The sequence below is a fragment of the Manduca sexta genome, chromosome 7 (genome assembly GCF_014839805.1).
Source record: "Manduca sexta isolate Smith_Timp_Sample1 chromosome 7, JHU_Msex_v1.0, whole genome shotgun sequence".
Lineage (NCBI taxonomy): Eukaryota > Metazoa > Arthropoda > Insecta > Lepidoptera > Sphingidae > Manduca > Manduca sexta.
The window spans coordinates 8,014,866-8,029,769 of record NC_051121.1 but is presented as its reverse complement, the minus strand read 5'-3'; the positions used below and the strand labels follow the sequence as shown (position 1 = coordinate 8,029,769).

At 35.6% G+C, this 14,904-nt stretch overlaps 2 protein-coding genes across 2 annotated transcripts in view; one reads left to right on the top strand and one right to left on the bottom strand.

The window, feature by feature from the left end:
• Positions 1 to 14,557, bottom strand: part of LOC115442505 (carbonic anhydrase-related protein 10) — a 68,448-nt gene extending 53,891 nt beyond the window's left edge. The window contains exon 1 of the mRNA XM_030167747.1: positions 14,406 to 14,557. The gene's annotated coding sequence lies outside the window, so the exon portion shown is untranslated. The remainder of the gene's footprint in view (positions 1 to 14,405) is intronic.
• On the top strand, positions 8,864 to 12,977 carry LOC115446531. The gene is made up of 5 exons (XM_030173253.1): positions 8,864 to 8,885; positions 9,579 to 9,795; positions 10,403 to 10,407; positions 11,676 to 11,804; positions 12,829 to 12,977. Exons 1-5 carry the CDS (start codon positions 8,864 to 8,866, stop codon positions 12,975 to 12,977), a joined length of 522 nt encoding a protein of 173 aa, XP_030029113.1.
• Positions 14,558 to 14,904: the final 347 nt, after the last annotated feature.

The following is a 14,904-nucleotide window of genomic DNA, read 5'->3' as shown; positions in this document are numbered from 1 at the left end:
GTTCCGGTTTGAAGAACATCGTATCAATGTAACTATTAGACATAATAAGACTTAACATCTCATGTCTCAGGATGGCGAGTGCAGTGGAATACCTAACAATACTTTGTAATTCAAGTTGTTGGATGGTGTTTCTACTTTTTATGGGCGGTCGTATCGCTATCCATCAGGCGAACGGCAAGCTGGTTCCGTCATTCAAAGCAATTTTTTTTTTTATTTTTAATAGTATTTTACGATCATTACCTTAGTAATCTCAAGATTGCTGTCCCAACGTCTCTTTAAAGTATACTTGAATAAATCATGTTATTTAATTTACGTATGCAGCGCTTTTGATAGTTTGTGCAAAGATCCAACGCCACTGCCTCAAAGAGAGCCGGGCCTCGTTTTATTAATTATAATCTTTTGAACATACACTAGACATATACAGATGAATATATCTAGTTTAGGGATTGAAATTCACATATAAAATACATTTCTTTTGAGTTTTAATCAGTACACATTCAAAGCATCAAAGAGACGTATTTGAAAATATCTTTCCATATTGAAATGTATTGTTTTATGCATATGGTTATGCTTATGTTGATATATGGTTATGGTTATGCTTATGAGATAGGATATATTTTATATTCGCCCGGATAGCGACCACCGTATACAAGGTGTTACAACCCGCCGTAGTGGCCCAGGTAAGTGTTTCGCGATCCGGGGTCTATCGGTGTATATCTGGTTCCGACAGGCCAGCATAATTGTGTCGACTGTCTGACTGTCTGAAAAAACTTAGTATTGGTAGCGTATTATATACTCACACCCTTATTCATAGACGTTATTTATGTAAGGACGGCCCATTGCTGTGATAATAAGTCTGTTTCTCAGCTTTGTTTATTTCACAGCTTGCTGTTTGTTCAGCTTTGTTTACCTGACAGCCAACTAGATTCCAGTTGTATCTCAATATTAGCCAATCATAACAGCTCTATATCTACGCACTGCGAAGGCTGCCATGCCGTCAGCACTGAGAAACAGACTTATTATCATAGCAAAGATAAAGCTTAGATAAATAACGTCTATGAATAAGAGGGTCAGATATTTATCCCGAATAAACCTTTTCTCGAAAGGAGCCACGGGCAAAAGCTAGTTTATAATATTTGAGGCTTTTCAACTTATCAACAACTCGAAGTGTCTGACCTCAATTGTTTTAGTTCGAGGATCCTCGACTATCGAATGAACTATAAGTCATTTTCAGTTCCATAGTTGAAGCTCTTAAGAGGACATCATTGTGTTCTTACGTTTGACTGCATCGGTGGCGTAGTTGTAATTGTACACGGTACGAGTAGGATTACCGCTGATGTCCTGGGTTCGAATCCCGGGTCGGGCCAAAATAATTGTGGCTGGGTTTTCCATCTTAAAAATATATACCCAGTCGCACCTCAGAGTCAAGAAATATAGTATTAAATAAAACTTTCACGATAACCTCTTTATAGTATGAAGACGCCAAGGAGTTAAACTAGTTGGACATTTTCTGAAGACTTCCATTAAATCTAATGAAGCTTTATGCCACCTTTAAACTATAAACTCTATATTTAACCGACGTCAAAGAAAAGATTCTCAATTCGAAGTGTATATATTTTCAATGTATTTACATTATTACTCCGTTTCTATGTCGATTAAGCTATTATCACTATACTATATCATTATATTGGCTATTATATGATTATATTATTAAGATATAAAAACCGCGATAAAATCCGAAAAATTGTTTAATTTGAATGGCTAAAATTGACACGAATGGAGTTTTACGTTAAATATTTCAAAGCTTCTCATTATGCCTGACAAATCCGACTACAGGCCATTGTTTAGTGGACATTCAAATTTAAAATATCTGAACGAATCAAATAAATCCTTACTAGAGGAATTTCGCCCACGGCGGCCTATCGTAACGGAGATCAGGCAAGTACGCAGGAGATATTATAGTGTAAAGGTGTGTGCGCAATACACAGGTGCACTATATGTTTCTTCACTCTCATATTTCAGTGAGATGGCAATTCTAAATAACGGAAGAAAGACACAAATATGTATTTTTTTAATGTTGGATTGCTAAGACAGCTTCCGAGTAGATGGGGTCGGATAAGCATTAACACTTGCAAATTTTTGCCTAGTGTTATTCGTATCACCATGAATTACAACTTCGCCCCGACTTCGTAATTGGCGATGTAATAGAACACAAAACACATGCATTGTCTTCAAGATTTATAGACTTGAAACTTCTGTCACGAAGTCGTTGCCTATTCTATTTGAAATGTCTGCAATGTTATACATAAAATACAGGACGTTGCGATGGGATTATCACGGTGTAATCTGTTTGAATCTTGACACTCTTGAACTCGAACCTCTGCAACATAATGTAGTTGCAATTTGCCGCAAAATAATTGATTTAATTACGGTCTGATTGCCAATTAATTGTTACAACCAATAATTAGGTAAAGTACCGATCTTCTCGTATATCTTTATACAGATTACCATACGGAATCACGCGATGCAGCGTGGGTTAGCGATCCGTGGTATCGAACCACCACTGTCAAACACGTGACACACAATACGGCCGAAACATGTTAAATGGTTAAAATATAAAAATATATACTTCGTCTAATAAGAGGGTGAGAAACTATATTGCACGCAACGAAAAAGTTTTTAGGAAATATTATTTCTTTTTTTTCTCATTTATTTATTTTCGTTTGTCCTAATACATTCATTATATAAATATTATTTGATACAACGAATGTGTTAAGACAAAGAAAAAAAGATATATGTCGTAGTGAAAACTCTTTACTTGGTTATTTTTTTACATGACCGGTAAAGTATCACCGGTCTATATTTATTTTCCAGACAGTTATTCAATTATTGAAACACTTCTTTACTTCACTAACAATTTACTGCATAGTAACACTAGCGGAATACACAATGTGCTCGGTTCGAGCGTCCAAATAAGACTCGTACAAAAACTTCTACAAGATTGAGCTCTCGTCGTTCGGCCAGTCCTTATATTGACAGCAGTTGACCTCCCTCCTCTTCTAATACTTCCTCGATGTAATGATAGATGGCGCCACTATCGCTCCGGAAATTCACCAATTCAACGAATAACGAGGTGCTGCGGCGACACGGCCATTCTGAAATGCGATGCGTGCTCTGCATCGCTGGGTCATTCTCTTTCTGTAACAGAAACTCATTGCCAAGGTGTTTACTTCCACAGTACACCTCAGTCAATTTATTTGTAAGCAACATAGCCTTGGATATGGAACATGGGTGTCACGAGTAGTTTGTTCACTACACGTGAATACAGGCAAACTTAAAGCTCACTCTTAGTGATGGCATATGGTAAGTTGTAAAAGACACAGCTCACTCCACGTGAGTACTGGTTAAATAAAATGTGATGAACTGTTGTATTTGCGACAGCACGGCCATACTGAGAGGCGGTGCAGCATGCTCTGCACCGAACTCGTTGATTCTCGTAAGTAGATTTTGATTCTGTAAGAATAGAAAGAACTTCCTATTATTAGTACAACTGTGAGCAACCCACGTTGCTTATTTTGAAAGCATTATTGCTGTAAGGCCAGTACACAAAGACATCTTTAATGCACCATTTTATTAATTTAGAATCTGTGGTGAGCACATGTCTAATCACAGTTCCACAAGGCGTCCCAACGGTATCTCAGGGTTCACTTGTGGATACATCAAGGACCCGTGGTTAGCTCAAGGGTAACACATGATTTAGCTCAGAGGTACCACTCTCCAGATATTTTATTCTCGCAGGTCATTGTAAAGTTCGGTACACAAAGACATCCCTAATGCACTGTTTTGTCAATTTAGAATCTGTGGTGTGCACATGTCTAATCACAGTTCCACAAGGCGTCCCAACGGTATCTCAGGGTTCACATGTGGATACATCAAGGACCCGTGGTTAGCACAAGGGTAACACATGATTTAGCTCAGAGGTACCACTCTCCAGATATTTTATTCTCGTAGATTATTGTAAAAGTGTAGTTGTAAGCATTATGAAAATAATAAATGAATAATTGAATTTTAACTCTAAGCAACTTGCGTTGTTTTGTCACAGTTGTTACATAAGCAGAACTGCTAAGAAAATAATTTTTGCAAGGTTAGTAGGTTCTCGGAGGTTCTCGCAGAGTTCTCGGAGGTTCTTCCCAATTTTGATGCTTGTACCGGCGCAGCCTGGAGCGCCAGCCTGGAGCGCGTAGTTTTGCATCCGCACCCCCTGAGGCGCGTACCCGCACCGCATGAGGCGCGTCTGCGCACGCCCTGAGTCGCGAACATATTTCTGCACACAAAAAACAAAAACCAAAACAGCACCATCGTTTGGCCTATTCCGACCTCAAGCTCATTCATCTCGGACTTTTCAAACCCTTTCCTCTTTTTTTTTTTTTTTTTTTTATTCTGAGACGAGCTTGCCGTTCGCCTGATGGTAAGCGATACGACCGCCCATAAACAGTAAAAACACCATCCAACACCTTGAATTACAAAGTATTGTTTGTCAACAGCAATTTTATTGCATCAGAAACAAATCTACCTACAAAGTAGATCGGATATCACTTCCAATAACACATGGTAAAACTAATTCTACTTAGATTACGGGAAAATAACTCACCCTCAAATAAGTGTTTAATTAATGAATGAATTCCTCATAGCCGAATTTTGCCACAGTGGCCAATAATCCGGTGAGACGGCAATCAGACATGACCGGAGAGTGATCAAGCCCGAGACCAACGGCTTTACGTGCTTTCCGGGGCACGGGGTTGTTACACTACTGACTACTCGACTCCGAGTTGCGACTAAAGTAATTTTCAAAATGGAAAAACTCAGTTACAATTATTTTTTGCTCGACCCGGGATTCGAATCCGGGACTTAGAGCAGTAATCGTACTCGTACTGTGTACGCATGACAAGTATGTTATGAAGGTAGTCAAATAAAATAAGGGTTATGGGTCATACGATACCACACTTTCCAGGCGTCGATAAACATACTCTGCGATAGACCAGTTAGCATCAACCGCCATTCGCCACTCACGTAGTCACTTTAACCAAGACGCCTCCGTAGAATTTCCACACCATGCGCGGCACCCACACAGGAACGCTGTAGCAATTGGATCGCGGTACCCGCAGACATTTTATCATTCGAAGTTGTTTACACATACCGTTCTCCATCGTAGCATGGTATGCTACATAGCGTAGGTGTGTAGTGAACACAATCCAATTTTATGGGCATCGATTAATTATCCCAATTCTGATGTCGTAGTGAAAACTCTTTACTTGGTTATTTTTTTACATGACCGGTAAAGTATCACCGGTCTATATTTATTTTCCAGACAGTTATTCAATTATTGAAACACTTCTTTACTTCACTAACAATTTACTGCATAGTAACACTAGCGGAATACACAATGTGCTCGGTTCGAGCGTCCAAATAAGACTCGTACAAAAACTTCTACAAGATTGAGCTCTCGTCGTTCGGCCAGTCCTTATATTGACAGCAGTTGACCTCCCTCCTCTTCTAATACTTCCTCGATGTAATGATAGATGGCGCCACTATCGCTCCGGAAATTCACCAATTCAACGAATAACGAGGTGCTGCGGCGACATATATAATACAGAAAAAGTCGTGACAATATTTTATAAAAACTATTTCGTTACATACATTTATTTTGACAAATTCTAATTATTTTTTATTATTACTTAGAAAAAATAGTACGAATATTCTCTAATCAATAATAAACAACGGTACTGTAATTATCATCGTAATGTCAAATCTTTTAAACTTTATGATTGATCTATGTTTGTGCGACAATTTATTATCGTTGAATATATTTGTGAACACCTACTGTATTTATATATTATCGACGGATATCGTTTTTGAAATTGTTATTATTTTCTTAAATACACATCACACATTTATCCCCGAAGGAGTATGCAATATCGCAACTAGTGCACTCACTTTTCGCCAAGTGTGTTCCGTCCCATGATGTGATAGGGGGCGAGCCTATCGCTATATCGGAAACAAATTCCAGACTCCGGGCTGATACTGAGCAGAAAAACCTAAATATTATTTTGCCCGACCCGGTCTTCAAACAGTCATTTTATTTCTGACAATAATTCTTGCTTTAAACTCACAATACCTTATTAATTAAAACCGCGTTTGGTATTATAATTGCAACACAAATCCGTTTGAATCAGATTCATTCGTAATACAATTAAGTAATATTAACTGGAAAATATTGATTGACCAATGATTGTACAGTGTACACGTATAATTAATGGTAATTGCGGCGATTTGAAAATTAAGTTTGCTTATAAAATATTTGTTTTATGCATACTAATTGCTAGCGGCGATAGCCTAGTTGGGAGTTTGGACTGCCAAGACTACTGTCCGCAGGTTCAAAACCCAAGGGAAACCTCTGACTTTTTTAGTCATGTGTATATTCTTAGTGAATTATCGCTTGCTTTAACGGCAAAGAAAAACATCCTGAGGAAACCTACATACCTGAGAAGTTCTCTATAGGAATTTTGAGGGTATGTGAAGTCTACCAGTCCACACTAGGCCAGCGTGGTGGACCACGACCTAATCCCACTCAATATAGTAGAGGATGCTCGGCATCAGTAGTGGGACAGTATATAATACAGGACTGATTATTATATCTATATTGCTATACTCACATTGTTTATTCATGTTGTGTTCAAAAATGAATATTTACGTATATTTCTTTTACGGTTGTCTTGCAGAAAACTTCTCGACTGTCTGGCTGATAACTTTGAAGCGTGTTGGTAAGTATTTTAATTATATTGATTTTAATAGTGTATGGTAATGAGTGTCTTCACCTTAGAAATCATTAAAATTGAACATAATTTTTCTGAACTGGTTATTATAAAATTGGTTCGAATCCTAGGTCAGGCTAAATGCTATTTCTGTTTATCAGCCCGGAGTTTGGAATATGTGCCCGATATGGAGGTAGGCTTGCCTAGTATCATGTGACGGAACACACGTGGCTTAAAGTGGATGCCCTGGTTGTAAAAAGTTGCAACTAGGGCACCTACGACCTTATCTGAAGTTATCCACGCAGGCATAAGCAGATCCTGTGTGAATAAGGCCAGATACCAATGGAAGTTTAGGTAAACATGGGTTGCAAATAAGAAAATGATTCTTAATAATTTTATTATTAAATTTATTTTTCAGATGACGTGGCCTTAAAATCTTTTATATAGCTTGTCGAAAATATACCGGATACATAAAAGGGACGTTCCCCCTAACCAATCCAAAAAAAAAAACACATAACACAAATTTTTACACAACATTAGCAGCAACATGATTTGCCATTAATTTATGGCAAGATGTAATGAGACACGAGATGGTATTTGGTCTGATTAATTCTATGTACAAATGGTGCTTATATACTAATGTGGTACTTGACGTATGTGAGTTAACACTCATCCAAGCATCTACGTGATACTACGTGCGACGCTGTCTCTATAATGATTTTAATTCTTCCTCAGTTTGAAAACATCATAAAATAATGTTGATATAATCTTTAAGACAAGCTAAACAAGGACTGGTACAAAGCGGCGAAATTAACACCTGCAAGAGGGTAGGCAAAGTTTAACGTCGCGGCTGACTCGATCCGATACGACAGGTGTGGACGAGTTTTAAAATATGCTAATCTGCTTCCAAAGTCTTTAACGGGATTCGAACTTGGCTTTTCAGGAATCCAATAAAATATTTGAGTGAAGAAATAACCGCAAGTATCAAATCCTATTTTATGTTATATAGGGTCATTTTGACATGTAATAAATGAAGCAATATTCATCTTATTTCTGCTGACTGTGTGAAAAATCATTAATTTAACGAGTATTTACACGAAAAATCCTAGTTTTACTTTTCTGATTTTTTTATCATTTTGGAGTTTAATATGTATGTGGCGTGTGCGTGAGTATGTTGCCGGCGTTGTGTTATGTTGCCAATGCAAAAAAATCTCGTAGAATAGGTAGTAGTGGCATTAGGTCGTCTAAAATTAAAATTACTTTTTATTGATATTTATGTTCTTCGAAACTTGCACTTTCTTATTTTACATCTACCGCACGAATAATGTATTTTAAAGTGTTGTTCGAGTAATGTATTGTAAAAACAGATCAGGCTCAGCACCAACGGCTTTACGTGCTCTCCGAGGCACGGAGGTATCACACCGCCAACTTCCCGACTCTGAACTGCGTCTGAGTTACTTTTAAAAGGGAAAAACCCAGTCACAATAATTCTAGGTCCGACCAAAACATTATCCTGATAATATTTTGCATTAAAAACGCAAAAAAAAATTAAGTATTTTACATTGGTGTTTTGCTATTTAATAGTAGATTGAGTAACCATCGCATAAACGAAAATTTTTTGTATGACAATCTTTCCAATGTGCGCTCTATATAATTATATAACTCTTTGATATTAAATTGGATGTATTCAACGAAGATATTGTACGATCTTATATCTATCATTACGTTAAAAAATACAGCTGCGGCGCAAATATCTGAATTAGCCAACAACTGTCCGATCCCATCTTTTTTTAAAACTACACTCGTTGCAATTGTAAATAGATATGTTGAAATTCTCCAGTAATGATCTACGACCGGAAAATTAACCTATTATAATGCAATCAAACAAACTATACTTAATATTTGAGACTTCCTTTACAATGTTTAATAACTAGATATATAAGATTTGCGTGCGAATATTCGTTTTCAATTTGATTAGAATAATGCGGTATATTTATTTGTTGTTAGCGTTCGTTTTTTGCGAGTGCCTTCAGGAGTAATCTGGGAAATGGATGGATACTTGGAGACATAATGGTAAGTTTCTTAATATTTATTTAAATATGTAGCCAGTGTAACTACTGGACATAAGACTTAATATATGTCTCAGGATGACATAAGACTTAATATATGTCTCAGGCGAGTGCAGTAGAATACCGAACAATATTTTATAATTAAAATTGTTGGATGGTATCTACTGTTTATGGGCGGTCGTATACCCTACCATCAGGCGAAAGACAAGCTCGTCTCATGATTCATACCAATAAAAAATCTATTGTAGCCACGACTGTTCCTTTACAAATCAGTCTTCTTAATGATAAGCCGATGATTGCATTAACTTTAACTTGTGTACATGAAAGCTATTTAAACTAATATTTAATGGTATTTATAATTGTATGATTCAGGGTGATAATTTAACAACTTTGTTAAACTTTTTAGATTTGACTTAATATAGTTTTATACCTTATTTGTTGCGATAAAGGGCATATAATTAATATTAATGTGGTGCCAAAATCAAGAAACATATTTCATAGCGTTAAAAAATGACTATGCAAAATATTTTAAACCTCAACAATATTTTAAAATAGCTGTAGTTGCATTGAAATAAATCATATTCTCACGACGTTTCGAAAAAAAATCAGGGGGGAAAATTTCTAATATTCGCGTAAACAAAATTCATACAAACTAAAATAGATATGTTAAAATTTAGAAGACTGTAATCTTTAACAGATATTATTGATGCCCACGCAGAAAGGCCATGTCCCCACAATGAAGTTAATTGCATAAGAAGGTACTTCGACAAGCATTCTAACTGTAAAGTGGCCCATGGACTTGTACCAGATCCTTTCTTCATACGTTCGACTCTCGCTATAGCCAGTGCGAATTTAACATATACTATGAATGATGTTAAAGTATCTAAGCTAAATGGAAACATAACAGAATTCACGTAAGTACCTATAGGTGTCGAATATTTTACATCAATAGATGGTGTAAAGCGTCAATTATTCGAATTGAAATGATTCGGAAAACGAATTATTCGGATAATCGAAATTATTCTTTTATGTGTATACCCATATATTAAATAAGATATATTTATAATATGAATCTTGTTTATTACAGTAGTAAGTAGGAAATTAAGTACAAATTCCGAACTTTTACTGTACCTTTCTTTCGTAACGTGTTGTAATTTGTAAAACTGTTGTGGATAATGAATTTTTATTTTCTTTTAATCTAAAAGTAAAATTGTATTCCGATGTTTCGAATAAAAATAGATAGCTTAAGGAAAAAAATATGTTGATTAATAAATATTTTACGAGCAGAAGTCTTTAATATTGTTCTTTCTATCGATAGCTGTTCGGATAGTCAACGCTCTACTGTAAACCTAACTTTATTGAGTTGAACAAATTAGGAACTAATAATTTTTTTTAAAGGATTAATAAAAAAAACTAACTGAAATGCGAGATAGCGGAATTTACAGTCCCAAGGTAATACTGAAGTAAGTATCACCGCAAAAACAAGGAGCCTATCGTACTTTCTGATGGATTATTCGCAAGATATGGTAAGATTATCCATAGGAGAGTCATTCTTTAGCTGTATAGCGGATTTCTTTTTATTACACTTCAGTGGCGAAGGGTGAAGTTTTCTAAAGATAACCCAAGGCAAGAAAAAATGCCTTAGTTAACATTTCGCGGCCATTTTAACAGAAAACAAAAACTAAGATAAGAATAAGTAAGCCTAAACGGGAAACCAGTAGGAATCGGGTTGTATAGACGCTTCGCCGCTGTTACACTTTATTGTATATCACATAAAATATGAATAATAATAAAATTAAAATAATAGTAAAATTTTTACCTTTATTTTTGATTTTGTTTGAAGTCTAGACATATTAATTACAAAATACGTCCGTAATTCCAATCGTGGCTCTTGCGTTAACTATATTAATTCTGAAATACATGTTTTGGGTTTTTATTTTTTCGTGGAATGACGCTTACCAATACAATATGGTTTCTCCGATAGGAAAGAACAGACAAACAGACAACTATAACTCTACTTAAAGACATATAGTGTTCATGAATATTACTAAGTTTTTTTTATACGTGGGGTCCAATGTATCGAGTGACGAGAGATGATTATCCCTTGACAGTGGACACAATTATGCCGGCCTGTTGGAACAGGATATACACAGGTTGATCCCGGAACGCGACACACTTATGGGCCACTATGACGGGTTTTAACACCTTGTGTACGGTGGTCGCTATCCGGGCGGATATAAAATATGTCCTACCACTAGCAATTCACAAGTTTTAAAAGGCATCTTGGTTTTCTTATTCCAAGGAATTTTCTTTTTCAAACAGCAACTTTAGAGTTTCTAAACTTTTGTAAGATATACCTTACATTTTCTTTGAAGCACGCATAAAATGAAATTTAGTTCGCGGTGAGGTTCTACGTGGGCGCATTGGAAGTATATTAATTAAACAGCTGATACTTTCAACACATTATAACGTATTTTTCTTAATGTATAAATGCTGTAGTGTAAATATTCACCTGTATTGATCTAAGGTTTGATTCCCGCTCTAAAACTTAATTTGTGTTATCGAAACTATTTTAACTCGAGCAGGAACAACACTTTTTACGCGTATAATTTCATCATCATCATCAGCCGCAGGATGTCTACTGCTGAACATGGGCCCCAAAGATTTCCAGATCGATCTATTGGAAGCGGCCCGCATCCAGCGACCTCCTGCTACTTTCATATTATTGAATTCAAATTTTGCACATTAAAAATGTATATGTAATTACTGTTCTTATTATTATTTTTTATTTCAGATTCCATAACATTCACTGCCGTTATACCCAACGTTGACAAAGTGGAGTTTACAAAAACTGAAGTATTTTCGTACATTGAAAACGGCAACGTACCTTACGCTGTTGGGCCTGGTGTCATCAAATCTACTGGTAGGTTTTGAACATTCGTATTTACCTGTACTCTATTATATACAGGGTCATCTTGACATTGCGTTACTAAATGAAACCACATACTTATCTACTTGGAAACAACACTTAACAATAAGTCTTTTGCGCCTTAGACGTAAAATAAAAAAGTGTAAGTTTCGAACAAAATAAATATTAATAAAAAGTAATTTTAATTTTATGCGCCCTAATGCTACTACTATTACTCTAAGAGAATTCATCGCAGCGGCAACATCATACTTTCAGTCAGAAATACACTCACGCACACGCCATATTCGCATTAAACTACAAAATGATAAAAAAATTAGAAAACTAAAAACAGGATTTTTGGTCAAAATATTCGTTATTAATGGATGATTTTTGGCACAATGTCAGCAAAGATGAAAACGAGTATGGGGTTTCATTTAGTAACGCAATGTCAAAATGACCCTGTATAATTATAATTATTGATAGGTTTTGAACAGCTTTACTTTACATTTATTAAAGATTGTTAATATAATAATCAATACTTATTCACATTAGGAAAGTACATTATCTCAAGTAAAGATTAATTTGTCTATCGTCGACTTTGTGAAAAGAAACCACGAGGTTGTATTAAAAAATATATTCCTAATTAAGTTATTCAAGCGAGCTTGCAACAGCTATTTAATTTAATGAAGGCTTGTAATTTTATACATTATTTAACCGACTCTAAGGAAGGAAGGTTTATCTATTCGTCGGTTTTTTCATACAGGCACGGCAAAGTGACCGCGCTGCATCTGATGGTAAGTGGAGTGGGGTCCAATAAAATGTCGAGTGACGAGAGATGATCGCCCCTCTGCAGTCGACACAATTATGCCGGCCTATTGGAACCGGATATACACAGGCTGATCCCGGAACGCGGCACACGTGGGCCATGACGGGTTTTAACACCTTGTGTACGGTGGTCGCTATCCGGGCGGATATAAAATATATCCTACCACCAGAAAATTTTATGCTAGTTCAGTATTTATCTAAGTTTTTTTTTCAGATACAGACGTAATAAGGTCGTTCAATAAAATGGTGTCTAATGTGCCAGATGGTGTAAAAGAAGCGATGGTATTCCAAGGACCAATATTCATGCTCAATTTCATACAGTATACCATATGTGATTTCGGTTTCAAGATAATTAGTACTTAGATTATATGACCGGAACCAAAATATATTTTGTTACTTTTTGCTCGCGCCCGTGTGAGAGAGTTTTTCTATGATAAAAGTACCGCTTTATATATTCCCGGGATATAAAGTAGTCTATAGCACTGGGGAGTAATGTGGCTTCCTATCAGTGAAAGAATTTTCAAATCGGTTCAGTAATTCCAGAGATTAGCCCCTACAAACAAAATTAGAAACTTTACCTCTTTATAATATTAGTATTTAATACATATAGATTTTATTTATTTATTTTATTTATAATTAATATGCTCCGTTATAAAATATATATTATATAACAAAATTTCTTTTACTATATTCATAATTTGGATAGAGTTTTTTTTTTCAATAATTGTGGAGTTTGCTTTTGGTTTTGTACGCCGTTTCGTTTGAAGAAGGTAAACATTACCACCGAAGCCTAGAGTTTTGATTAAACCAAATTTCTACAAGAAATATAGTTATTTTTAAAAAGTGGTTATCAATAATTATCTTCGCGCAAACTTCGGTTTAAATATTTTTATGCCTTTTTGAAAATATTGTATATTCGTTTATAATATTACATAGTAGAAGTAATGATGTTTTGGAATTTAATTAATGAAGTAGCTTTTTTTTAACCTTACTAAATTTATTTTATCAGATTTTATGATACGCACATATTTTTTTTTAACAAAATTTTTGTTTGGAAGAAGTAGTGGCTTATGCTCAAAAAAGTGGTACAATTATTCCAAGGCCCACATATTTTAAGTATTTTATATTTATTTTGTATTTCGTTTGTTTTTCACCCATTTTTCATATTAGGTTTAGTTTATATTTATTGACAAAACTTTAAACTCGTAATAGAAGAAAAGATATAGCCAACCTTTACTTGTCCTAGATTAGGACCTCCCCACTTTTCCTAGAATCTTTCTTCAACCAACCCTTATTTCATGTTAATATGGAATCAGCTCAACACATTCATCCAATAATTTAATTACACCCATGAAATTTCACTTATCCCCTTTCCATGTTCAAATACTTGCAATTGCATCAAATCCGTTGAATGTAAAACCCAAATTAAATTAATGCGGCATGAGTTAAAGTTTCTCAATAATTAATTTGCTTGTATCAAACAGCTAGACGGGAGATAAGTTTTACGCTTTCTTGTTGAAGTGTCTCGAATTGCAGAGCGACGTCCCGACTGCAGACAACTTGACTAACACTGGTGGAGAAATTTACATTAATTTCGAAAGACTTATGTTACTTAATTTTTTTACGTAAGAAAAGATAATTTACAGTGTGACTTTTTAGTATTTTATTAGTTCCAGATGTTTTAAAATAAGTTTTAATTAATCACAATTAAAATTCTAAATATAAATTTTAATGCAAAATTTTTAGAACTTTGTAAAATTAAAATCACTGAAAATATCCGTAATTACTCACCTTAGTTGTAACGTTCAGCGCCTCATTACCACAACACGACACTAAATACCGAGGAACACACACACGGCAACACAACGATTTTTATCGTAAAGTTTTCCGATATGTTCCGGCGAACGGAAACGGTCTACCCCAAAACGTCCGTCCTCGCGAAAGCTCGCGGTCAACTGACTCTATTGCCTGCCTGTCTCTGCTTTCATGAAATGAACTGAAAGTCCCAACCCAGAACCGGAATGTCGTAACGAAAATTCCCACACACACCAATAAGAACTGTAACACCGCCGAACAAAATCCAAATTTGTCCATCAACAAAATTGTTTTCAAAGTTCTCCGCTGTTTGTTTGGGAGGGTCGCAGAGGCGGGAATGAATGTGTCGAAAAAAAATAAGCCAACCACGTCTCAGTGAGTTAAGGATCCATGGGCGGGTTTCAGAGGAATATCTTTAATTAAACCACCAACTTGGTCTGTAATGAATTGAAATTTGCCAGGAAAAATCTGTAGT

Excerpts from the sequence above, each read along its gene's own strand:
- LOC115446531 (XM_030173253.1), top strand. The coding sequence starts at position 8,864 with ATGGATACTTGGAGACATAATG. Across the intron at positions 8,886-9,578 it reads GGATACTTGGAGACATAATG|ATATTATTGATGCCCACGCA; the intron begins GTAAGTTTCTTA and ends AATCTTTAACAG. Across the intron at positions 11,805-12,828 it reads TGGTGTCATCAAATCTACTG|ATACAGACGTAATAAGGTCG; the intron begins GTAGGTTTTGAA and ends TTTTTTTTTCAG.